The sequence below is a fragment of the Musa acuminata genome, chromosome BXJ1-7 (assembly GCF_036884655.1).
Source record: "Musa acuminata AAA Group cultivar baxijiao chromosome BXJ1-7, Cavendish_Baxijiao_AAA, whole genome shotgun sequence".
Classification (NCBI taxonomy): Eukaryota; Viridiplantae; Streptophyta; class Magnoliopsida; order Zingiberales; family Musaceae; genus Musa; species Musa acuminata.
Window position 1 is genome coordinate 6857801 of NC_088333.1, and position 26776 is coordinate 6884576.

General features: G+C 39.0%; 3 protein-coding genes across 5 annotated transcripts; all 3 read left to right on the forward strand.

Moving 5' to 3' along the window:
* Positions 1-5529: 5529 nt before the first annotated feature.
* On the forward strand, positions 5530-8091 carry LOC135678511 (cytokinin dehydrogenase 6-like). Its single transcript, XM_065191414.1, has 4 exons — positions 5530-6316; positions 6421-6815; positions 7243-7508; positions 7600-8091. The coding sequence occupies exons 1-4, from the start codon at positions 5686-5688 to the stop codon at positions 7907-7909; spliced, it is 1602 nt and encodes a 533-aa protein (XP_065047486.1). The 5' UTR covers positions 5530-5685; the 3' UTR covers positions 7910-8091.
* Positions 8092-11914: 3823 nt separating this feature from the next.
* Positions 11915-14166, forward strand: LOC135679884 (cytokinin dehydrogenase 7-like). Its single transcript, XM_065193871.1, has 4 exons — positions 11915-12569; positions 12657-13039; positions 13333-13598; positions 13675-14166. The coding sequence occupies exons 1-4, from the start codon at positions 11954-11956 to the stop codon at positions 13973-13975; spliced, it is 1566 nt and encodes a 521-aa protein (XP_065049943.1). The 5' UTR covers positions 11915-11953; the 3' UTR covers positions 13976-14166.
* A 6984-nt stretch (positions 14167-21150) lies between these two features.
* On the forward strand, positions 21151-25335 carry LOC103991213 (nucleosome assembly protein 1;2). Of its 3 annotated transcripts, none has more exons than XM_009410574.3 (12): positions 21152-21311; positions 21427-21470; positions 21548-21643; positions 23083-23175; positions 23341-23428; positions 23524-23585; positions 23668-23852; positions 23921-24098; positions 24185-24228; positions 24480-24681; positions 24790-24807; positions 24908-25335. In XM_009410574.3, exons 1-12 carry the CDS (start codon positions 21260-21262, stop codon positions 24956-24958), a joined length of 1113 nt encoding a protein of 370 aa, XP_009408849.2. In that variant the 5' UTR covers positions 21152-21259; the 3' UTR covers positions 24959-25335. The 3 variants fall into 3 exon arrangements, with proteins under 3 accessions (XP_018685001.2, XP_009408849.2, XP_009408850.2); XM_009410575.3 differs by having other exon boundaries at positions 21162-21305; XM_018829456.2 differs by lacking the exon at positions 24790-24807 and having other exon boundaries at positions 21151-21311.
* Positions 25336-26776: the final 1441 nt, after the last annotated feature.

Sequence of the window (26776 nt, forward strand, 5' to 3'; positions counted from 1 at the left end):
TCATGCAAAAAGGTTCTTTTTACAATGGATCAAATAACTCGATTTTGCATGGAAGATTGTGGTGCATTAGTACACAAATGTCAATATGTAGAAAATGTTACATCCTACAACCACCGATGGGTTCTATTCATCTGTTGTGTTAAATAGGTTCTATTATGTCTAATGTAGTTTAAGATGGATTTGATAGAAAAATAGGTTTCAAGTATCAGATTCATATATGACAAAGTTAATAGATATCTTATATGTTGTTAAATGATAATGGTAGCGAATAAGAATATTTTTTTGTATATTTGGGTTTAATATCTGACCACTTCAATCATATTACAATATCTTTCGATTGAGTTGGGTTTCTTTCCTAATCTAAATAGTTATTCAATCAGGTTTGAGTTCGAGTTCGAGTTTGAGTTTAGGTTTCGATGAATCTACTAGACGCTTTCTCTTAAATATAAGTGTTGCGTTCCCTAATATGTATCCAAACACATTATAGATAAAGTGGATCTTACAAAACAACATGCTAAGGCTTTGTTGAGCTTTCACCTTCTTAGAGGTATATATCATGACTCTAGATCATGCAAAAATCTTACAAAATGGTCATATCCATGTATGTATCAACACCACCACCATGAGCTCATTTGCCTAGGAGGAGGTTGAAAATGAACAAGGCAATTCCATAGGATCAGTGGTACTGGCTGATATTTAAGTTATGTAGCACACTTTATAGACATGGATAGCTAAGTAGCACCAATAATTGCGCCTCCAAGTACACAAAGGATGTGTTAAATGTGCTTTTATCCATTTGGTGCAATCTTATGGTAGGAAGTTGATGAACAGTGGTAGGTGTCCAAGGTTTGCCTCTTTGTGGATCACCAGTGAAGCATGACAAAGTGGTGCAACAGTAGCTTCAAAGCATGAATTGTGCATGGTTTGCACATAGGAAGGAAATTGGCAAGGACACACTTCATTGATGATTTCCTCCATGTCTCCTTCCCAAGAGACATCCCTAGCTAAAGAAAGAAATGAATAGGATTCCCACTCTTGCTTCTCAATTCATATATTCATGCACACTTAGATCACACAACATATATATTATACATGTGATATTTATCGATACTACAGTTCTCGGTGGCGTGGTAAATGTCCTGTATCATTCTGGTATAAGATGGTACTATATATTTTTTCAATCTGTTTTTATGATTTTTCTAAAACTCGATACTTACTAATATGACGATGTTTTGTAGATCGATATGTGCCGATATTGATATTGGTTCAAGTCTTGATCCATATTAAATTATGAACTTTGATATATATATTGAATTGGATCACTAGACCTGTATAACGAGTTCAAACGATCATAGACATCAAGTTTATTTTTCTGTGCATGGTTAATTTTGTATTGGAGAATCTAACAAATATTCACTTGTTGCAAATATTTTTTTCTAATCTTTGGCAACTTGATCGATTATTCCCGAATGACCAACTTGTGACTACGTTTCCAGGCATTAGGTACTGATTAGATGTCACCTCGCAAGCTACGCATAGACTTGAAGAGGGAGAAACAAATCAGACAAGCTTTTACCTATCAATCTATCAAATCACAGGTCACAAGTCGGCATCCGACAAGGTTACAAGCATGCCTGTATCTTAAGAGTTGGTCTCTCAGTGCTCATATATGTTTAAGGAGTTGATGCCTAGGGCTATTGCTGCAACTTCTCCTGTGGCCAACAACACTTTGCTCACTCCAAGGTGTCCTCTATGCTCTATTCAAGGCCATCAATGTCGCAACTTAGTTGCCCTTTAACTAGCACTGCCATGATGAGATGCTAAGCAATGCCACATCCTAATCAAAGGCAAAAGAAAGTAGATTGTTCCTTGTAACCAGTCGATTGTGATTGTGCTCGGTCATTGCTCTCCCCCACTTGCATGAAAAGTGCATCTAGAAAGTCAATTATATGATCTTGAATTCTGATTCTACTTTGTGATGTTGCATGTATGGTATTCATAATAGCAGCACAGTGGAAGTGGGAGTGATCATAGAACATTATAAAACCCAGCCATCACATTATGGTCACTTGATTAGTAAATCATGGAATTAACATCATTAGAGGTGTGAGGACGAATATACTTAAAACTCTAAAAGAATAAAAGGATACGAGGGACTAATATGTAGAAAACCCTACGAATAATGGTAGTTTGAATGGATCATCAGTCACTTTGCATGTTATGTGCAAATGAAATGGTTCTTTATAGGTTATATCAACTCTGATCATTAGAAGTTTTAATGTTATTTCTTCTCGCTTTAATTGTCCTAACCGAAACCGTAGCCAGTTGCTCCTCCAACTCAATATTATCATTATGGCTCCACATAAGTGTGTGTAGGGCATTGATCTTACAAACAATAAGGACAATTGCTCCTGTAAATGAAGTGGTGGCCTGAGGGCCATAAAACTGCTCGACATGGATTCTGAAAGAACAAGAAAGTATGAGCAATGAGGATTGATTCAAACCATTATGGATGTCTCTGCTCCCTCCTCTTTTGCATGTTGATCCCTGTCCATGTTTCAAGCAAGCAAGCAAGCCAACTGCATCAGACAGAAGCCATGAGGAGACTGCTTTGTCACTGATTACCTCACTGGGTTCTCATCGATCTTTTTGCTCAGCAATCCAAGAGTTCTTGATACTTGGCATCTTTCACCATCGGATATGTTAATGTCACACCGCAAGTATGACCATTGCTCTTATCGGTTCAGCCTTAGGTTTGGTGCTCCTTGGAGAAAAGAACTTGCCTAAATCTCTATACCACAAACCGGTGTAGCTTTCCTTGGCATGTAGCATATCTAGGCCAAATCTTCCTATGCTGAAGGAAGCTTCTCAGGAATATAGCCGGTGAAGATTTGCACTCGAGGGACTATTGGGAGACAAAGAGGGGCCATTCTATTATCTATTACTAACCTTCTTCTAAAACCTAATCTGAGTGCAGCATGTTGCCAAAGTGATAATTGTCAGCTAAGAAGGTCGAACTCAAAATTAACCTTAAACTTATGTTAAGTTTGTAATGACTTATTCCTACATGTTTAAGTTGTAAGAAGATGGTATCCTAACTATCGATGTTGTAATGACTTATGTTAAGATGGTATCTTCATAAACATTAGCGTAAATACAGTATTTTTTTTCCTTTTAGAAATATAAAACCAAAAGCAAACAAAATGCTTTCTTTTTTTAAGATAATTGAAGAAAAATAACTCTCAAGTAGTCCCTTTTTGTTGTTATTAAAAGGAAATTGTTGATTGAGGAATTCCTGAGGTGATGTGATCTCTCACAGTCTGATCCGATATGACTCGCAAATATCGACAACTTTTGTAGGTCGATTCATTCGATCTAAATACATGTCTTCAACAAGATGTACCACATGAGGAAAACCCTAGCTAGCTGGGATACTGGACCCACAGCTAGGTCACATGATGTGTGGTGATGATTCTCTCATCAGGAAAACAGGAAAATATGATGAGAGATTTGGTCACCAGTCACCTCAGCATTCGATGCCTACTCATCGCAGATCTGATAGCTCACACAAGCCTCAGGAGTGACATGGATGCTGTACTGGATTCCCAGCATGTGAGTATCCTTTGAGAGAACAGGCAAAGCTTTAGAGTGGCTCTCCTGCAGAGAATCTAGCAAAAAATCTTGTTTGAAGACATTAGAAGTTGACTTCTGGCTCTGCCAATCCAGTTGATGAGACACCATATATGTCAACCCACAGATGAGTTTCTTTTTGTTTTTGGCAGTAGAACACTAATAAATATGTTGAATGAATGAATCCAACGTGGATGAATGCATCAAACTGAATTGGTTCCAATATGGAAAGACATCCTATGTGTAAAAAGTGATTTGACGGGCAAGATTAATCATGATTAATACGATATCAAATAACTTAGTTGATAAAGATCTTAATTATTGATAATAAGATCGAAGATAAAATTAAATTTACGTAACTTATTATTTATAATAAAATTAATATTTTTTATTATGATGATCAAAACTAGACTAGAACACTTTATTTGATAAAGAAAAGAGAGATGTTTGCTTTAGCAAATTGAGAAAAAGGGAATGAGGTCACACATTAAAAGAATAAATTAGAAAGATGCAAAGTTACGAGTTTGAATTTAAGAAAATTAAATGCAATTGCCCGACCCAATCCAACCCTAACTCGAATCATATGATATATGGATTCGAAATGGGTGTTAGATTCTAATCACTCCGAAAATTCGATGCGAATTTGGATTTAATTCATAATGCTGACTTGAATATAACTGTAATATATTTCTAAACTTAGATTAGGTAAAAAATATAGTATCATGTAAATTCATATAAAAGACTATGGATATCCAGCAGAATATGCTACGTGCATGATGATATTTTTTATAGTAGTTTGATTAACATTGAATTTATTATTATTATTATTATTATTGTTATGTGAGTATTTTATTTTTTTAAAAGCTTACTATTTAGAACCTTTTTACTATTGACAATTACCTTATTATTAATAACCTTTTTTAAAAAAATAAATAAATAATATTTTATTATTTATAGCCTCACTAATTTTAATTTTATATTTTTTTTCCTTCCCAACAATTGTTGCTTGTGCACCTGTTGTTATTGTTGGTCTCCCAGCCCATATTCCTTATCGATAATCACTGTCACTTAACTCTTGTTTCTTATCATCGATCATTACCTCTCAACTCATACTTCGATATCACTCACTATCACTCGACCCCACTCATTGCTCCTTCAACATAGTCCTCAAAGGAGGAAGAAGATGATGAGTACGGGGAGGAAAATATTTTTTTTATTTTTATAAAAATAATTTTTTTTTTTTTAAAAAAATATAAATAGTAAAGAGAGGGTTGTACATAATAATATCCTTTTTATCCTAACAAATCTTAATTGAAAATTTCTATTTTTTTTCTTTTTTTGACCTTAGATCCAATGTACAACATATAGAATCTGCATTATTTCAGTATCGATTGTTAATTTATTGGATATAAACACCACCCTGAAGAGAAACTTGATGAGAAAGAAATTTCTTGAAAATTAATCATTATAATATTCTATAAATATTTTTTTAAGGTTTGATGCATATATTAATTTTTTAAAAAAATCTAGGAGCGCTTAGAATTTTAATTTTCCAATAAATCCAACGAAATTTTAAAAAAAATCTCATGTTCCGATTTGGAGTAATTCGATAGAGGATTTATGTTAGTAGTCCATTATTCTTGATTATATATTTATTTATTATTGATCATCTTAATTATTCTTCTGAACCGAACATTGACTTGTTGACCAATGATTTAAGGAACAGAGAGGGCGGGGGAAGTCAACAAAGACCAAGTCAACTTCCCATTTGCCCATGTGCTTCCTACCTCTTCTCTTTTTGGTTACTTCTTTTTACAGCCCCCTCTCTCTGTTCTTGTGCTCACACCACAAAGGAGGCGGCATCATCCGATCTCTGGGTTTCGTCCTCCGTATCTTTGACAATGACCAACATGCGTCCCCAAACCTATCGCCAAGATCTCCTCTGCACCCTTCTCAGGCTGCTGCTTTCGCACACCCATCCCACTCCTTCCTCCTCCCCTCCCTCGTTATAAATACTCCCCACCTCCCTCTCTTCTCTTCTCGACACTCTAATCAATGGCTCTGCCAAACATCAGCCACCTGCCACCATCCTTCATCGTGGCTGTCTCCCTCGTGACCAGCCTCATCTCCATAGTCGGCCAGCTCAGGCCATGGCCGCCCACCCTTCCTCAGGGCCTCCTCACCCTCGACATCGCTGGTGAGGTCCTTCTCGACCCCGACGCCACCGCCGGATTCTCCACCGACTTCGGCTGCCTCTTTCGGGCCGCCCCTGCCGCCGTTCTCCGCCCCTCGGCCCCCGACGACATCGCCGCCCTCGTCCGGTTCTCCTACTCCTCCCCTCAGCCTTTCGCCATCGCCGCCCGGGGCCACGGCCACTCCATCAGGGGCCAGGCCCTTGCACCCGGCGGCGTGGTCGTCGACATGGCGTCCTTGGGCCACGGCCGCGCTGACCGGATCAGCGTGTCGTTCGATAATGCGCCGCTGGTCTGGTACGTCGACGCCGGAGGCGAGCAGCTCTGGATCGACGTCTTGCATGAGACGCTCAAGCATGGCCTCGCCCCCCGCTCGTGGACTGATTACCTCTATCTGACGGTAGGTGGCACTCTGTCGAACGCCGGCGTGAGCGGCCAGGCCTTCCGTCACGGTCCGCAGATTTCCAACGTCTACGAGTTGGATGTCATCACCGGTAAGTAAGACGATTCTCATCTTTATTAGGAGGAGAACACCAGCAACCAGCGGTCTTGGATCACTGTTACAATTAATCGTACTCGATGTTTGCTTCTTGAACAGGGAAAGGTGAGATGATAACCTGCTCACATGAGAACAAGTCGGACCTATTCTATGGGGTCTTAGGAGGACTCGGCCAATTCGGCATCATTACCCGAGCTCGAATCGCCTTAGAGCCAGCGCCGCAGCGGGTCCGGTGGGTGCGGCTCATCTACACTCACTTCGTCTCCTTCTCCAGGGACCAGGAGCTTCTGATCTCCATGATGGACCAAGGCTTCGACTACGTCGAGGGATCGCTGCTGATGGACCACACCCTAATCACCAACTGGAGGTCTTCCTTCTTCTCCAAGACGGACTCGGAGAAGATAAGAGGGCTGGCGGCCGAGTTCGGCGCCATCTACTGCTTGGAAGGAGCTGTATACTACCACGAGTTAGCCATGGCGTCTCGGGTGGATCAGGTAAAAGTACCGCTGCTGCTTTCCTATCTATCCCATGCAACCTGTTGGCTTGTACCCATCGTGATATCTTCCTAGGACCCACGTGGCTCTCCCTACTGAGATCCCCCGACCTTGTTCCTCTCTCCCACAGTACCAAGGACTATGACCCATTCAGAGCTGTAACCCATCTCAGCCCTCATGCTTGTGTTCTCAAACATGGGTGTCCCTGTTGGATGTTGCTGCATGCACCCCTCGCTCAGCTCTCTCTCTCTCTCTCTCTCTCTCTTGTGTTGCACAATTGCAGCCCTCACTGACCCATTATTATTGCGGTAGTTAACCAAACTGCCACAAGGTCGTGACATGTTTCCACGCCTGTGGGCATAGCTTTTGACCTTGGCACAGGGGTAGTTTGTCATCTCTATCACTGACACTGCTCGCTCCTTGACAGAAGCTCCATCTGCTGCTCCAACGGCTGAGCTTTGTCCCCGGTTTCGCCTTCACCAACGACGTCTCCTACGTCGGCTTCCTGGACCGAGTTCACGATGGGGAGGTGAAGCTACGCTCCATGGGGCTTTGGGAGGTTCCTCACCCATGGCTCAACATATTCGTGCCCAAGTCCAGAATACAAGACTTCGAGGTTGGGGTCTTTAAGGGCATCCTCATGCCCAATAATTCCACGGGACCAGTGCTGATATACCCCATGATCAAGAACAAGTATGCGGAGTTCATGTCTTCTTCTTCCCTTACTCAACGGGTGGTTATTTATTGTGTGTACTAACGGGGAAGATGCATGTATGTTGTGCAGGTGGCACGATGAGATGTCGGCTGTGACCCCCGATGAAGAAGTCTTCTACTCCATCGGCCTGCTGCGATCGGCCATTACCGATGATTGGCAAGATTTGGACAACCAGAACGATGATATATTGGGGTTCTGCCATCGAGAAGGAATCCAGTTCAAGCAATACATGCCTCATTACGCATCACAGCGAGATTGGAAGAACCACTTTGGCCGCAAATGGGATACGTTTGTAGAGATGAAGAGGAGATACGACCCCAAGGCGCTGTTATCACCAGGACAACGTATATTTACGTCCTCCCTCACAGATCACGTCTAGGAGTAACCATGTCTTGTGTTTACATTGTAATCAAAGCTTCATGACAGTACTTGACTGCCATGGCCGCCCTTCGTTGTTAGCATGCCTTGGTCTTGATCATAAAGCAGGAAAGTGATAGGATTGGTGGGTTTCGAACAGCATTGGGTCTGCTCTGAAGAAATGGAAGGACCTCGTTTCACACAGACTGTTATGATGTCCTTCCTGTGCGGGTTGGACCACTACTGTTGGCATCACCATAGATTGTGCCAAAGATCCAAGCAGATCTTGGGCGAAGAGACCAGAGATTTGCGAACGCATCAATGGATTCTCCCGGGTTCAGACATGCCAAAACTGATGAACGTACGGTTCTCAGTTCGAATGGGGACAACATAAAGTATTTCTCCCACCCCTTTATTAATGCCAAATTGATCTTCAAACTATGCTTCCAAACAGGGTTTCCATTAATTCTCCTTTTTGCTAATTGAGCTGTAGCCGATTGCCACTTGCGTGCTTGACTCATCAAAACACTTTGAGCCTTAACCCAAGAGCACTGTCCTTTACTTGTGCTTCTCACATGGTGTGAGGACGGAATACCTATCCATATCGAAAGATATTGATTTAAAGTGATCTAATGGAAATTTTGTATAGTTTTGGAATCCTAAGACTGCACTACTTCCAATAAAATTCGCATACCATATAATATAACTTTGGTTCGAGAGTCCAATGATGAGAGATACATATTATTATTCTATATAATTAGAAAATATTTATGTATAAGGGAGATTAAAATTTAAAAAATTTAAAAAAAATAAAAAATATATATATATTGAGTTTCATCCACAATTAATATATGTATTATTCACCTTGATAAAAATATATCTTTTTATCAGCTTGAGCGTAAAGTGACTCTCGTCCTCATGATGTTGTAAAAGCCAACAAGACTTTGTACATAACATTATAAGCTAATTCCGAGTTAATAACAATCTAATTAATCAAAAGCAGTCAAACATTATCTAATTAAAGCGGATCTGAACACAGAAGCTTTGTTCCAAATTATAAGCTACCCCTGCATGTCAGGAGGGCCTAACAACCACAAGATCTATGAGAGATTCTCATCACTTATTAGTGGTCGGTGTAACGACGACCTTTTTCATACAGCATGGATGCGAGACTAACGTGTCTCATTTTGACATGTCAATTATTGAATCATCTGTCATGACTTAAATCACAATACATTCATCGATTTTGTATTCATGCTGACTCGAGAACACAATAATTATAGTACATGAAAATCGATGTATGTATTCCGAAATGAATCCTTGTTGATTGTTTTTATTTGATATATAAATTGATGATTATATTTATAAAGGCATTGAACAATTAATCATTTTTATTTTTATTTTTTTATGTGGATTTATATAACATTTTGATGCGCAATTGAAGGGCGAGGAAGGGAGTAATTTACTTATTTAGTACGCCCAGATGTGATATTTCGATAAGACCGGAAAAATATGAGGAAGGAACACGCAATTGTTAGGTTAGATCGATTAGGTGGCCAACCAAATCAAGGTACAAAGATTGGGTCCAGTGAGTCCCAATTAACGTGCCAAATGTGCTTGTTGCAAACACTCGAAGATAATGCCAGAATCCAAATTCCTCCAAGTTCAAGATCGAGTATCCAAGCTTTCACATCAATCCATCGCTCCACGTCATCTTCAAAGCCCGACTCCAGCTCGACAACGTTGCCTCCCTCCTGTTCTCTTGAGACTTGGCCTCAGCAGCCACAATCCCATCAAGATTTGGTCAGCACCAAATCCATCCAAAATCTCAGGGAATCTAACCAAGATGTAACTGTCGACCCAACATATTGTCGTAGATTTAGACGATTACCATGCCAATCTCTACGCGCACCGGTACAATGGATAAACACTGATATAAATTTGCACTCAAAATTGCATAACCCGATCACATTTCTCTTTCGAAATCTTTGCGGCATTTCGCCTCTCTTCATCACGATGATCTGGGATATGGATTTGCCGAACAGCTGTTGGCGAGATGGGATCATACATATGGGTACAAGTCAATCTAAAGATATCCATCTAAATTCCAAATCATGTCAACGAAATTTGGAGCAGCTGATAAGATTCCACGGCTGCAATGTGCTACCGAAACTCGAGGAATGGTGCATGATCTACGTCATGAAAGGACTCGTATCTTCGTGCTGACCCACAAAAGATTAGGGAGCCATGGAGGACACGAAGTGATATGTGGGGATTCTCCTTGTTGTTCCCGGAGACTTGAAGAAACTACTGTTTCGGGGAGGGGGAGGGTTGACTGCATCAGATGCTTTCTGCGGGGTTCCAACGACGTGAGTGATTATTTATTAGCTAAACATATAAATAATAATAATAATTAGATGATTTTAACGACTGATCAATACTTTAAACGTTAGAAATAATCGCATAAACCCTTATGTCTAATTAATATATATGAAAAATTGTCAGATGATATACATATGTATAATGTGAATGGAATTATGGGTTTGTGGAAGCGTGCACGACAATATAGCTTTCATTGACAAAGTCACTTCTGACACAAATTTTAACTTTTAGTGATAAAAATTATCATCGAAGTTGCGAGTATATGTTGGAAAAAGATTCATATATGATGAGATAGAGATGGATTAGAAATTAATTTTAAGGATTAAAGAATCTCATTATCTATGTTGGACTTGGTATTATGAAGTCCAGACAGGACTCCGCTGACGCGATGAGCGACCCACCAGGGGTCCACCGGTGTGTTCCCCGTTGGGGCCCTCCACGTCCTGCGTGAAAGTTACGGCGCTCCGCTGTGACGCAAAGCACGACTTAGAGACACGAGGATCACTAGTCAGCTAGCCGCCCCCACCATCTCGGGTTCCACGTCATGTGAAGCACGTCTCGGACGGGACGCAGCTCGCCATCTGTCTACAAAAATTAGTCAATCTGATGGTTGAGATTAATCCCGCTGGGCGGCAGGCCCCACATATTACTCCTCCAAACATCGGTCGACACGTCGCATAGATAGTAAACAGTTTCGTGTTCTTGGTATATGACGTGATACCGTGCGTAACACGAGGCGGACGATAATTTCAAACCGGGCCCACCGTGCATCTGCTCGATCTGATAATGTGAAGTCAGATTTGGCCAGCTTTAACGGCAGAATGGATCGAGATTGGAATACATGCACGAACGAGATCAAATTACATCATAGGTGAAGAGTCCTGTTATCTTTCCGGTTGCGTCGTGATGTGCATGGTGGTATGGGAGGGTTGGTGTGGGCTCCAATCCCCTTCTCAAAGGATCTTTGGTATATCTAAGTTGTTCCCCAGTTGTCTCATTCATATTGCTCCTATGATGTTCCACAAGAAGACAGCTTGCGTCATTTCCCATTCCAGATTGGTGTCAGCGATTCCACGTACGTTTCGCCCTCACCATCATGCATGCAAATCAAAACTATGCTATCGGTACGTCCACTTGCCATGTCTCTATACGTATACGTTTATTTTTACCTGGACAGATGCTGTACTAACAGCTCAGTCTAGTTTTTGGTCGTTTGTGATGGTCCAGGGGCACGTAGTCAACACGGACACGCCATGTTCATTGTTATGAGATGGAACAAGAGCAGGGAGGAAAGGTGGCATGCTTTTCATGGTCTCGTTGGAGATTGCAGGACAAGCCCAGACAAACTGTAAAGAGTTCATTCCGATGAATCTACCCAGCTATTCAATTTGAGACTGATGTATGCAAATTATCCTCTCATGTGGACATCCCATACGTACGCATTCCCCATGCATGAAGACAAGCAAATCTTTCGGCTGGGCCATTTCACTGGGATGACGATCTTTATCTTAGATTTTGTTGACCAAATCGGCACGTGAAATCAAGAATTTTTGTGCAGGATCTGAGATATTACTTGTCTACATACACCGCTCTCCCCCTTCCTTCCCTTCTTCTCTTGTTATAAATAAGCCTGGGGTATCGCAGGCCTAATCACTTCACCTCCACCACTCAAGTCGCTGAGCAAATGGCTTCGCGAAGATTTAGTCACATTACTACAGTATTCCTCTTAACTATCTATCGTGCCATAAGCCTTGTTTCTGTGGATTTGCCGGACACCCTTCCACTTGGCCTCCTCGACCTTGATAACGTCGATAAGATCCATTTAGATCCCAACACCACCACACAATTCTCCATCGACTATGGCCAGCTCAGTCAAGCGGCCCCGGCTGCCGTGTACTGTCCTTCGTCCCCCGATGACATCGCGGCCCTCGTCCGGTTCGCCTACACCTCCCCCCGGTACTTCACCATCGCCGCCCGAGGCCGCGGCCACTCCGTACGAGGCCAGGCCTTCGCCCCCGGCGGCGTGGTGGTCGACATGGCATCCTTAGGCCGTGGCCGCGCCGACCGGATCAATGTGTCATCGGATGACGCGCCCGCGCGCTGGTACGTCGACGCCGGGGGCGAGCAACTCTGGATCGACGTCCTGCATGAAACCCTCAAGCACGGTCTTACTCCCCGCTCGTGGACTGATTACCTTCACCTCACGGTCGGCGGCACGCTCTCGAACGCCGGCATAAGTGGCCAGGCCTTCCGCCACGGCCCGCAGATCTCCAACGTCTACGAATTGGATGTCATCACCGGTACCACGTCCATCTTTCCGGAACATCCTAAGCATATACAAGCTTAATTACTGTAACAGTTCTGCTGAGCGTATGGTTCTCTAACAGGGAAAGGTGACATGATAACGTGCTCTCATGAAGAGAACTCGGACCTATTCTATGGGGTCTTAGGAGGACTCGGCCAATTCGGCATCATCACCAGAGCTCGGATCTCCTTAGAGCCCGCACCACAGCGGGTCCGATGGCTGCACCTCGTCTACACCAACTTCGACATGTTCACGAGGGACCAAGAGATGTTGATCTCAAAGTTGGAGAAGGGATTCGACTATGTCGAGGGACGACTACTGAAGGGGAAGGATGTTAGCAGTTCTTCTTTCATCTCAGAAGAAGACTCGGAGAAGATTAAATTGCTCGTGGATGAGTTCGGTGCCATTTACCTCTTGGAAGGAGCTGTTTACTATGAGCAAGCCACTGCATCCATGGTTTATCAGGTAAACACCTAGAAGAATCTACATATATCATGGAATCTAATCTCCGTCAGATGTTATAAACTGATTATTACACGAAATTTTAGTACATAACTTTTGGAAGGATATCTTGTTGGCTTTGTTGCCGTCGTATGTCCTTCCAGGAGTCACTGTTCAGATACTAAGATCGCCATAATTCTTCTCTCATACAGAGTGATAAAGACTGAATGATTCCTTGATGCATGCACGCACGCAAGCAGTCTCATGCTTGTGCTTGTCTTGTTTCTAGTATCAACACAGTGTCGATTTGCTGTCAGGAGGTTGAATCGCTGCTCAAACAGCTGAGCTTTGTGCCTGGCTTCGCCTTCACGAAAGACGTTTCCTACATCGGCTTCCTCGACAGAGTTCACGAAGAGGACACAAAACAAAGCTCCACGGAGCATGAGGACGTTCTCCATCCATGGTTCAACTTGTTCCTTCCCAAGTCCAGAATACGAGACTTCGAAAGTGCGGTCTTCAAGGGAATCCTTAAGAATAACAATCCCGTGGGACTAGTGTTGATCTATCCTTTTAACAAGAACAAGTACGTGGAACTCTCTTCTACCTTGGCCAAAAAGACGAAGGATGACATCTTTCATGCATGCATGACTGTGTTGCAGGTGGGACGATAAGATGTCGGCGGCGATCCCGGACGAAGAAGAGGTTTTCTACACGATAGGCCTGCTGCCATCTGGGACGAGGGAAAACTGGGAGTACCTTGACAAGCAACACCATGAAATACTAAGCTTCTGCCATCAGGAAGGGATCGAGTTCAAGCAGTATTTGCCTCAGTACGTCACAGAGACGGATTGGAGGAAGCACTTCGGCCGTAAGTGGCATGTGTTCGTTCAATTGAAGAGGCAATATGACCCAAAAGCACTGCTGTCGCCAGGTCAACGTATATTTACCACCCCGTTGTAGATTGTGTCGTGCAGTAACTCACTGCTCGCATGCATGCATGCGGTGGCAAGCTACGTAGCACAGGTTTCATCATGTAAACAGCTATCTCGTATGTATGATAAGAAAACTAGCTATATATAAGAAGAATCATCGTGTCAGTGAACAATGAAACACAGCTTATAATATTGCAGTTGGTCGAGTAAAACGAAGTATTGGTTGGCGTCGATGGAGTGAAACAATGGTCAACATAGTGAATCCAACAGGAGATCTACTTCAATAATTGGATGGTTTTTTTGATGCATGGATTAATAATATCACACGTAAAATTGAGTACATCACGGTTTCTTTTCAACAAAAGATTCATGAAGATCTTGGAGAAACAGCGACAAGATTTGCTGATACATCAGTGGATTTTCTCCTTCTGTCGTGACAGTAATAGGTGCTATTGTCTATTATCTCATATTGTTCTCCTTCTTAATGTGCAAATCATGGTCAATTTTTACTATGCATGGTTTCACATACTATTTAGCTTTGATACTTTTAGTTGACATGTATTAGCTGTGGACATAAACCGGAAATAACTTCCATCCAACTAAGTGATAGAGATTGCAGAGAAAGGAACGAGGTATTATGGTTCCTACATAATTAAGATTAGACCAGCTAAATTCTTCTATAACAATAATAAATACTAATTAAGATGATGATGAGGACAATAATAATAATAATCAATATTAAAGACCTTAATTCTTCAAGTATTGTTTTTGGCTTCCTTGACATGTTCCATAAGTTGGCTTAAGTATCGGATACTTCCATGTTAACTAAAACTTTCTTGTACATGCACCACCGGTTAGTGATACTGTATCGAGATTCCTAATATAGTTGACATTCGTATTCTTTGTATGATAGTTTGTATGATATATAACATATGACATAGGACTTATATATATATATATATATATATATATATATATATATATATATATATATATGTTAGTATTTCTAAGAAGTGTGTTCGTATTCTTTATCCCTTATAATAATTTTCTATTTTCGAAACTTGTGATATAGTTAAGGTTTTTTTAGCGGTTTTGGTTATGGACATCTTAAGTCCTTATAATTTACTTATATTTAAAATAACTTGTATATTTTTAAAAATATAAGCCCTCCTGTTAAGTCTGAGTTAACATATATATAAAAGTACGTGGTATGCTGACTCACAATAAATTATTAATATAATAATATATATTATTTAAGTTTAAAAAAGAGTTAAGGTTCATTTTAACTCTTGTAGAATCTATGACTAGTAATACACCTAAGAGGATGAAGAGGGACTAGGAGATCACTATGTGCCTAGTATCGGACCGGTTGATGCACATCCACCTGAGGTATGACCAGAAGCTTCTGAGCTCATCGTCAACGTGGGAGAGGTTACATTCATACAATGACTTGTTAAGCAGTAACAGCTTGGTGCTGCTACTAGTGATCGCTTCCACAATGATGCCTCCTCCCACCATTAATGGAGGTCCCAATTTTTTAAAAAACTTAAATTACATGTCTCATTATATTAATGGTTTATTACGAGTCAACTTGTTATGTAAGCAAACTCTAATGTCCGTTAACTCATACTTGATTAGAGAGGTTTATTTATTATATTTTTTTAAAAATATATATGTTATTTTAGATACGAGTAAACTAAAGTCAATCGCATGAGTGATGACACATGTGACTTAACATACAATCTTTTTGCTTATTATTATTATTTGATATTTTATCACTTTATATTACATGTTGCATGAATATATTGTGATGTTCATGGATTTGTGCAATATGAATCGGATCATGATGAGATCACAATAATGAGACAGATTCACCTTTAAACATATATCCTAAATAATCTCAGGTATAGATTACTCGAAAGGAACATCGAGATAACCGGACATATTGGTGTGTCGTATATCCATCTATATGACGGATGCAATTTGTCTCATAGCTGCTCATGTGGGGATACTAGGGGTATAGTGCAGGTGCTCATTGGAGAATAAGTTCACCGATTGATCCGCTTACGGAATATTGGATGGTTGATGATGCCTTATTGTTAGATAACAATTTTGTCGTCTCAATGGTATACATGGTTCTTGGGCTTGAGACACCAAGAATGTCTTATATGAGTACTCCACTATTTGATACTAGACTTATAGGTCTAGATGTTTTATATCTAGCACAACCAATCATTGGGAGTGGTAGCCAACCTTACGAGGGCTATTGAGTGTTGATAGAAGATAATTCACTCTCGGTGTCATGAGAAGAATATCTCAGGTGTTCTTACTTAGGAAAATCCCTAGCTAGGGTCATTCGGTTTGAGAGAGAAAGAGTTCTCTGAGAGAATTCGATTAGAACGAGACTCAAGAACAAAATGTATATGAGTGATACTACCATGCTCGATATATAACATTTGGGGTATTATATAGATGAAGGACTAGAAATACACGGTACCTGAGGACATATATGTCTAAAGGATTGGATTCCCTTGTATTGTCTAGGGACTATGGTATAGTGACCTAGTACATCTGCAATCGATGAGGCGAGTGAATTATTATGGAGATAATAATTCGTTGAACCATAAGGAGTTTTGATATGTATGACTCACGACTAGCTCGATATTGGGCCTAGAGGGTTATACACATATGGTAGGTATTGCGATGAGTAAATGTTCGGATATAATATATTCGTTGGAGCCCTTATCTTATTAGATATATAATAAGCCCATAAATTATTGGATCTTATATATGAGATTTAATAAAAGCTAATAAAATATTGTTGGGTAGAGACTCACTATTTTAAGAGGCTTGTATAGTTGGATAAAGATCCGGTACCTAATATGACAGGATATATTAGGGTTAAGTTAATAGGGAGTCTTTATGAATATGATGGAAACAAAGACCCATATACTGGAGGTTCTTTTTTACTACCTCCTCCTCTCTCCCTCTCCTCCTCATACTATAACCCCTATTTGGGGTGTGTGGACAGTAATAAGGGGCAACCCCAATAGCAACACTAAGTCGTTGCTGCCTAGCACGACATTGCATGCACACAACCTCTCCCATTCCGACAATGAGCTTAGAAGCTTTCGATCTTGCCTCAAGTATATGTGCATCAACTAGTCCGATGCTAGGCATGTAGTGGTCTCCTGGTCCCTCTTCCTCCTCTTAGGCATTTTTGTCCCTATTGCTTTCCACTTCGTCCTCTCTTGCGCACTCACACGTCGCACCTATGACGTGGTGGCTTAGCTCTCCCTTACCTCAACCTTCGGCCTCTCCTACCTCTACCTCTTCGTGAGAGAAGTAGCTTACAAGGTATGGTTGTACTCATCATGATTGAAGTGGGTCTCCTTCACGGTGTCGAGCAACATCGTGGTGGGTGATATAGTGGCATGTGCCCTAGAGCTAGCGAGTGATATCTAGTAGATCTAGCTCACTAGCTTTATGGTGCATGCCATAATGTCACCCACCACAACACTGCCCTCTACCGCGAATGACACTCACTCCGATCCCGATGAGTATCACTATTCCTTGTAAGACACCTCTCTCGCAAAGCATGACATCACAAAGTCGGAGAGCAAGCGAAAGGAGCGGTGAGCTTGCTAGTCATAGATGTTATATTCATTCTCCTACATGTCCGCAAACTAAGTCAGTAATGTCTACACCATATGAGATATGGAAATGGAAGAAGTTCAATTTTAATATTATTAAGATTTGAGGCTGTCTTGCCCACATTAAAAAACACAACCCCGATAAGTTGGAATCGAGGATGGAGCAGTGTAAGTTCGTCAGATACCCCAAGGAAACTTGTGAGTGTTATTTCTATCATCCCGAGGATCAAAAGGTCTTTGTAGCCAAGAGAGCAGTGTTCATTGAGAATGAACACATTCTTGGTGAAGACAGTAGGAGCACGATAGAGTTGACCATAGTCGGAGAACCTAGCTCAAGCATCACTCTACAACCCGAGTATGTTCAAGTACATAACACACAAGTTCTGACTTTATATTGGTCTGACAAAGTATCACATCATTCTGAGAGATATGCGGGATATATTAGAGGAGATGATATTGATGATATTGATCCTCAACATCCAGTAGATATGACTGATGAATGGTGGAATACTTAATTTTTATTACATTTTAATTTGTTATAATCTTATGGATTATATAGATGACACCATCACTTACCCTTCACAAATGATTAGAGATTATAATGTTGAAGGTGAATCCTAAGCACGCCTTTTAGGTCCGTTAAGATCATCCACTTAGAATACTATCATTCTCTCTCTCTCTCCTTATATCATTCTCTACATAGCCTCCATAAAATACTCTTATTAGTAGATCCGATCTTGTAACAATATATGCTAAACAATCTCTTGGTTATTTTATATAACTTTGAGAAACTCTCTTCAAGCTTTCTAATGGTACACACTCTATTTCTAACTATACGTAGGCCAACAAAACTTAAGTAGATGCATTCATTGTAGCTGATGCACTTTTTTGATTATAAAGAGATTATTTTTCATGTATTAAATGATCATTGTTCGGATTACAAGTAGATCTCGATTACGATTTATGCTTGCGATTGTCTTATAATTTTATGATAAATTTTTAGACCATGAAACATATCTTATTCGAGAGTTACTATATTTTGAAGTTGCTTCTATTAACCACCAATTTTACTAATAATACTAATTTTAACAATAAACGAAAGATACACAATTAGTAAGATAATCGTGCAAACAATCATTCCGAAGGCAACATGCAACAATACCATGATAAAAGTGTCAATAAATCTAGACAATAATTTAACAACAAAGTCATTTATCAAATATGTGAAATGCAAGATCATGTTGTTAAGAAATATCATCACTTATAAATTGTTATTCCATAATGTTTTAACCTCCATACACACCTTATTCTATATATCTTGCTATACCACATGATTTTCATTACTATCATCACGTGCTCTCTTTGTTGCTTAATCCTTTCAATATTTATCAAATTGACTTATTGATTTTGATGCTTCTTATCATGTCATGTATGACTTAAATAATTTATCTATTTATTTGGATTATGATGGTTTAGATGATATCATAATTAGAAATTATAAATGTGTTAAAGTAACTCATATTGGTTCTATAAATCTTCTCTCTTTCTCAAAATCTTTATTTTATGATGTTCTTAGTGCTAGAAAAACCTAAGCTTTATTTTTAAATTATATTATTTTAAAATATTTTATTAAATTCTTACACTCTTTGTTTATTATAAAAAAATTCATCACAAGGATACATATCTAAATAGAGATTGAATTTATAAGTTGTCAACTATTGCATCTCAAACCAAATTCATGTTTGCTTTAGCCTCCCAGCTCCATTTTGACATAATGATTCGGGACATCTATCTTTTAAGGTTCTAAATTATATTATTTATTTTTATAATTTACCTTCATCATTATTATCTTGTCATCCTTGTTGATATAATTTATGTAAATATAATAAAATACACAAGTTTTAATTTTCTACATCCTCACTCACAAGTAATTCACCTCTTAAATTTATATATTCTGATATTTGAGGTCCTTCACTAATATAATTTTATAATGGATTTAACTATCATTTTATTTTTTATCATTTCATAAAGTATATATTGTTATTTCTCATGAAGAAAATATATAAAATACTTATGATTTTTTTTAAGTTCAAGCTTATTATCGAAAAGTTTTTTTTAATGATCTATTATTTCATTTTATTTAGATAGTGACGATGAATTTCAAAGCCTTTGTCTAATGAAATCTCTCATTTTCTTACGCCTTCGTATATTCATAAACATAATAGAACCATTAAACATAATAGGACTTTGGAATGTTGTTATTAGCACATCGTCCAAACTGATCTTATACTCTTTACTCAAGCGTTATTACTTCTTTGATTATGATCTCATATATATATATATATATATATATATATATATATATATATATATATATCATATAAATTTATCTTATTAATTATATACCCACTTCAATTCTCGACATAGTTTCACCATTTGAAAAATTATTTAGATTTATTTCTAACAATAGTAAATTATATATTTTTGAGTGTCTAAGTTATTTATAGTTAAAACTTTATATTCATAACAAACTAGAAGCCCAATCAAAACTATATGTTTTTCTTAGATATTCTACTAATTAAAGTGTTTTTAAATGTTTTGATTCATCAACCAAAAGAATTTTTATTTCTCATTATTTTTATAAATTTTATTTTTCTTTATAAATTACTTGGCTCTCTTTTACCTAGATTAACTTCTAATAACTTTGTTATCCGATTGTTTTATGAGAATCACGCATTAAGAGAATTTATAGTAAAATTTGATTTCAATATCTTTTATTTTAATTTTTTTTTTGTCTAACATACCCTATACTAATTCAATTACTATATCTAAAAATAAAACCTTGAAACCAAATAAACCGTTTTATTTGTATAAAATAATCAAAAAATTTATTTGTTTGGATAGAAACGACTGAATTAAAATTAAAATTTTAATTTTGAGTTTCGATAAGAAATGTCTGAATTAAAATTATTTATTTTTAAATATTCATTAATTAATGACAAAAAAAAAGAAAAGGATTAAAGGTGGGCTGGAAAAGGAAGCCAGCCAGCCTTGCTTAAAGCCAGGCTGCATCCACCAATTAAAACTGTCAAAAATAATAATTCGAGGAAAATAAGAGGGCGGATTCCGACCGACCGAGCCGCTTATTTCAGACAAGCTTCCCTTCATCAGGCGCGAGACCGTCAAACCCAAAAATTGCGATACTCTTCGACCTACCTATTTAATGATTGGCTCTCAGGGCGAACAAGTGGGCCCCTTCCCGTTTGCAATCCAATAATAACACGTTGACGACACAGTGGGTATCGAAGGTATCGCGTCGACGAATCGCTGGCTCATTTATTTTAATCGATGAATTTTGTGGGTACTTATCAATTGTCACTTACAAATGCACCCGTTCGTGATTGGAATTCTCTTGGACCCCGACGAGATCTAATCAAATGGAACTTGAAGGTGGGTCGGGTAAATTCGATTCTTTGGTGAAGTATTCGCTCAATTGATTAAATTTTATCATTAAGCCTATAAATATCTGCCGCATCGCTTCGGCTCATCCCTCTAATTCTATTTACCCCCATAACCCCCGAACTAGGGTTTTCCCTTGCCTTGTCATCTTGGGAAAGAAGAGGAAGAAGGAGAAGCGGCGGCGGCAGAGGAGAGCGAGGATGAGCAAGGACAAGCAACAGGACAGCGTCAATCTTGCCGATCTCGGTGCCGGTCGTCCCCTCCCCCGAAACCCTCTTTCTTCTGTTCTCTCTCTCTCTCTCTCTCTCTCTCTGCGTTGTCTCGTATTTCTGTAAGATTCTTACGCCGGAGCCTGATCGATGTGTAGCTCTTAGCGAGGAGGATAGAGCCGGTCTCGTCAATGCTCTGAAGGTGCGATCATGGGCCTTCCTTATAGTAGATAAGATTTTTGTTTGACGTGTTCTCATGGGTGCTCTCTTGGGCCGCAGAACAAGCTCCAGAGTCTTGCGGGGAAGCATACGGATGTCTTGGAAACGCTCAGACCGGCGGTCAGGAAGCGCGTCGACGTGTTGAGGGAGATCCAGGTTTGTCTTGTTATTCGACACTCAAGTTCTCATAGTCGCTTTGTGGATCTTGGTGTGCTATGATACTTTATTGTGTTTTACGTTATTCTGTTGGCGGAATCTTATTTGGGCACTTGGTTGGCGCTTGTTGAGTATTACGATTCCCTGTATCTTCTGTATTCTAATTTCGAGTAGATATTTGACTGTCAGTTGTATGTTGAAAATTTGAATTCACTAAATTAAACTATAACATGTTTAAGAAGGCGGACATGATCGATCGTGCGAATCTGATCTGCTCTGCTCTGTGTTTGCTGGTTCGGATCATTTTAGTACGCCAATGCTAGTCATTGAGAGGGAAGATTCTCATTCTATTTAAGGTCCTATAGTCTAATTTTGTAGTTTATAAAATTTTAATGGATTTTAAGTTTTTAACCACCATGTTTACTTGTGGATGACTATTCTATTTGTTATTTCAAGTTGTTCAATCTGCTAACCTGTTCTACAATTTGTTGTCAGTTGTGAGAAGTTAGTCAGCATTTATCTCTCCATAGAGGAACGATTTTCATAAAATATAACTGTGTTATTTAGTAATTTATCTTGATCTGCAATGTACTGAAGCCTTCTATATCTATTTGTTATGAAGTGTGAGATAATGCACAAACAAAAAGATTTCTTCACGGAGTTGTATATTGAGACACATTTCTTCTTTGAGAAATCATCTTTTTCCTTCAATAGGTTAAGGGAATATTTCTGTTCTTTTTTTGCTTTGCATACATTACATGAATAAGGAGGGACAAGCAATTCCGTGGTTGTAACAGATATTGAGTACAATAATTGTACAACCACATACACTATGTCATTCTTTTTTTTGTCTTCACTCCATCTCAGTGTCCCCCTTCTTCTTCCCCTCTGGCTCATCGCATCTTTTCATTCTTCTTTTTTGGTTTGTTAAATCAGGTAGGATTGATCAAAATCAGCAATTTCAGATAAATCTGGTTTTTTTTCGCTAATTTCATCGATTTCTGACTACAAACCTATTATATTTCTGACCATAAGTCCTACAAATCATAATATTATCTGTCTTAGGTGACATCAAAATGGGCATGATGTATCATATCAGAAATGCTTTTCGCGTGTATGCTTCTTATTTCCACCGCAGTCATGTTGACTCCATTCCTCATTTACCATAGGTGTAAAGATCATCACCTCTGTACATGTCTGATCAGACTATATATTCTACCTTCTCCAGATTTCTTGCGAATTAGGAGTATTTGATCCATATCATGGTACTTCTTGTGTGTCAATATAAAATTATCTTAATATAGTGTTGCTCCCTTTAAACATCAAAATTATGGATATACATACATGCATGAATGCTGATTTTTCTTGTCATTTATAGATTGTTTTTAGACTTTCACAAATATGAAATTGTATTAACATCTATGTTTTTTATTTTCTAGAGCCAACATGACGAACTTGAGGCAAAATTTTTTGAGGAGAGGGCTGCACTTGAAGCTAAATACCAGAAGTTTTATGAGCCATTGTATGTGAAGGTATATGATTAGTAACTGATGATTTTTCAGTGAACTCTGGATATAAGCTTCCATGGGGAAGCTTAATGCTTATGTTTTTTCACTCTTGTTTGGCCTTTTGCTTCTTTTACTGAGCTTACAAATTATGACTATTCTTATAACATCCTTTCCACTTGGAATGAACAGAGGTATGAGATTGTAAATGGTGTAGTCGAAGTTGAAGGTGTTAAAGACGAACCCGCAGAAGAAACCCCTTCTGAGGATACTAGTGATGGTATTTTTAGACACCTTCGATGCTTTAATGTTTTTTTTTTCCTCCAGTAAGTGTGTACTATTTTTGAATGCTTATTATGTTTCTTCTCGCCTCAGAAAAAGGTGTGCCTGGCTTTTGGCTCACTGCTATGAAAACAAATGAAGTGTTAGCTGAGGAGGTAACAGAGTCTAAAATAGTTCCCTTTTTTCTTTTCTCTTAATTTTAGCAATGTCAGGTACATTAGTTTTTGTTTTGTACAGATTCAAGAGCGTGATGAGGAAGCTCTGAAGTATCTAAAGGATATAAAGTGGTGCAGAATTGATGATCCCAAGGGTTTTAAACTTGAATTTTTCTTCGATCCTAACCCTTATTTTAAGAACACTGTTCTGACAAAAACATATCACATGATCGATGAAGATGAACCAATCTTAGAGAAAGCTATCGGGTAAAATTTCTTTTAATTAGCATTGACTTAGTACTGGATTTTCTCAAATTGTTGGCTTTTCTTTGTAGGACGGAGATCGAGTGGTTTCCAGGGAAGTGCTTGACTCAAAAGATACTTAAAAAGAAGCCAAAGAAGGGTTCAAAAAATGCTAAGCCTATAACAAAAACTGAAGATTGTGAGAGTTTTTTTAACTTTTTTAATCCACCAGAAGTACCTGATGATGATGCAGATATCGATGAAGAGACTGTAAGATTTTATCCCTTAAAAAAATTGTTGGAGAAAATTTTAATTAAGTAAAAGCACATCTAACCTCATTGTCATTCTTTTGACAGGCTGAGCAATTACAGAGTCAGATGGAAGTCGATTACGATATTGGGTAAGGCTTATCTGTTTAGTTTAGCTGTTTAGTGGTTCTTCGCGCTGTGAATAAAATAGATAAATCTCTTTGATGAGTGTGTCCATAATTCTTGAAGGCAGAAGTTACCAGTGTTATTCAAGAACATCTTGAGCAGTAGGCAGTTGTTGTGTTGCTTGGCCTGGACCAGTTATTATAAATTGTCATTCTACATTCTCTTGTCAAGTTCCTGGTTGGTGGCATACTGAGCCAGTAAAATTGTTGATCTGCAGGTCCACAATCAAAGACAAGATAATTCCTCATGCAGTTTCGTGGTTCACGGGGGAGGCTGTTCAAGATGATGATGAACTGGAAATAGAGGAGGAGGATGATGAAGAAGAGGATGATGATGAAGAAGAGGAAGAGGACGAGGATGATGACGATGATGAGGACGAGGATGAGGATGAAGAAGAACAAACAAAGACAAAGAAAAAGGTGAATGTCCAATATGTTTTAGAATTTGTTTACTGTTTGAAAGCTTGTACCGTGGGAGTACCCGATGGTGATTTCTGTTTTTTGTTTTTTCTGTTTTGCTGCAAACAGTCGACTACAGGGCACAAGGTGCGGTATTTGTCCCCTCTTTTATACCAATCGTAGCCTTCATTTGAGTTTCTCTGGTCACTTCTTCGCTAAAGCTAAATGATTATTTGTGAAAATGCAGAAGAGCGGAGGGGAGCAAGCTGACCGGCCAGCGGAGTGCAAACAACAGTAACACATTCAATATTGGATGAATTATTTTTGTTGGATGTAGCTGTGGCATTTCTGCATGGAGGTTTTGGAATGATCTGGTTTTCGTATGCTGCTGTCAGTTTTTATCTTGGAAACCCTTGGTATGTTCCAGAGTGTAGTCATGGGGGGCCTGGTCTTGCATTGAGTTTTTCGGAATGATCTGTTCTTATACCTTGCTGTCAGTTTTATCTGGAAAAACCCTTTGGGATTCGTTATGGGGGAATCAAGTTTTGTGCTTTACAAGGTTTTTCTTTTGTTGCATTATGTCTAGATTATTTCTTCTATTTAGTTGTCTACTGGACAGATGTGTATTTATGTCGTTAATTATGCTGAGGAAAATTATGCTTTGGTAGAGCAGCACAGATGGAAGTAGTAGGCATCCTTTTGTCTCTGCCCGCCTCATGATTCTTTTTTTCTTTCTACCTTGTATCCATCGTAGCTCATGAGAATAAATATGACGTTTTTGGCACGCCTATATGGCTTATATATTATGTGAAGATTATTGTCACGTAAAAATCATATTAGATTATGAGTTTAATTAATGGAGTAGATTAATTGGGTGCATGAAATCGAATTTTGGTGAAGAAACTTAATGGGGCAGTTATTCCGTTAGTTTCCCAGTCGTTTGTCATCTTTTGTTTTTTTAATAATGAACGAACGTAAATTTAAATTGATATATTTTGAAATGTCTTAAGATTAAGGTAAAAATTGAAGATTTATCATAGTTTATTTTGAAATATATAGAAACATCTGATTAATCGTATTTGACATTCCAACTTGATCATCTGGTTAATTGTCTTTTTGACATCCCAACTTTATGATTCGTGCATTTTCTTGAATCGTATTTTCCGACGTTGGAGGGAGAAGAGGCGAGGTAGCGACGGCTCGCAGAGAGAGAGAGAGAGAGAGATGTAGTCGAATGGAGGCACTGCGAGGTGATTTGTATGGGGGCGCGTTGCTTAGGCAAACATGGCTTTGAAGTCTGGGAAGAGGACTATTGGATAGAGATCGATTAAACTATTTCCTCATCATGAGTGTTACTGTTTAGGATGACGAAGAAGGAAAACACGGTGAGTGCCTTAGGCATGTGCTCCTCTCAGACAACGAGAGATCGATGTTCTCCAAGTCAAAAAGTCTGCCCTTTGCGTGGTCATCGTCGCCATGTCCTCCTTCATGTGGTCCTATTACCAAGACCTTTTCACTCTCGCCTCCTCCTCCTTTGAGCAACCTCTCATCTCTCTCTCTCTCTCTCGCCTTCGTGCCATCTATGACGAGCACGAATCGTCCTCCATTTTTTTATCTTCCTCCTTCAACGGTAGATCGTTAAGGTATTCATTGACGTCTGTGATTTATTTGCATTGTGAGTTGTGTCGTGGGTGATTTCACTCTAAAATGTTTTGATAATTTAATCGTATCATGACATGACATGAATTTTCATAGAGAGAGAGAGAGTAAATAATAGATTCATAACTGTTCTCTGAATTACTGTTGGAGTTGGAACTTTCTCCTAATACTCCAAATGCACTGTATCATGTATGTATGTATGTGCCACGAGACGATTAGTGGTAGTGCCTCGACCATATGTCATGTTCAATATTTTCTAGGTTTTATCCCCTTAAAATATATGAATTCCAAATAGGAGATTTTGGAGTGTCATGCTAGTGAAATAATCAAATTCTCTCTTAACATATCAGAGAGAAGCCAAAATTAACCAAAAAAAAGTATAAATAGTAAAAAAAAAAAAAAACCTAAGGATATTCAAGGATCTGTAGCGACCATAATTCATTCCAAGTGAATAGAA

Bases quoted from the DNA above. Each gene is read 5' to 3' on its own strand.
- LOC135678511 (XM_065191414.1), top strand. From the start codon at position 5,686: ATGGCTCTGCCAAACATCAGCCACCTGCCACCATCCTTCATCGTGGCT. The intron at 6,317-6,420 runs GTAAGTAAGACG...CTTCTTGAACAG, and splicing joins CGAGTTGGATGTCATCACCG to GGAAAGGTGAGATGATAACC. The intron at 7,509-7,599 runs GTATGCGGAGTT...TATGTTGTGCAG, and splicing joins TACCCCATGATCAAGAACAA to GTGGCACGATGAGATGTCGG.
- LOC135679884 (XM_065193871.1), top strand. From the start codon at position 11,954: ATGGCTTCGCGAAGATTTAGTCACATTACTACAGTATTCCTCTTAACT. The intron at 12,570-12,656 runs GTACCACGTCCA...GTTCTCTAACAG, and splicing joins CGAATTGGATGTCATCACCG to GGAAAGGTGACATGATAACG. The intron at 13,040-13,332 runs GTAAACACCTAG...ATTTGCTGTCAG, and splicing joins CTGCATCCATGGTTTATCAG to GAGGTTGAATCGCTGCTCAA.
- LOC103991213 (XM_009410574.3), top strand. From the start codon at position 21,260: ATGAGCAAGGACAAGCAACAGGACAGCGTCAATCTTGCCGATCTCGGT. The intron at 23,176-23,340 runs GTATATGATTAG...TGGAATGAACAG, and splicing joins ATGAGCCATTGTATGTGAAG to AGGTATGAGATTGTAAATGG. The intron at 24,229-24,479 runs GTAAGGCTTATC...GTTGATCTGCAG, and splicing joins GAAGTCGATTACGATATTGG to GTCCACAATCAAAGACAAGA.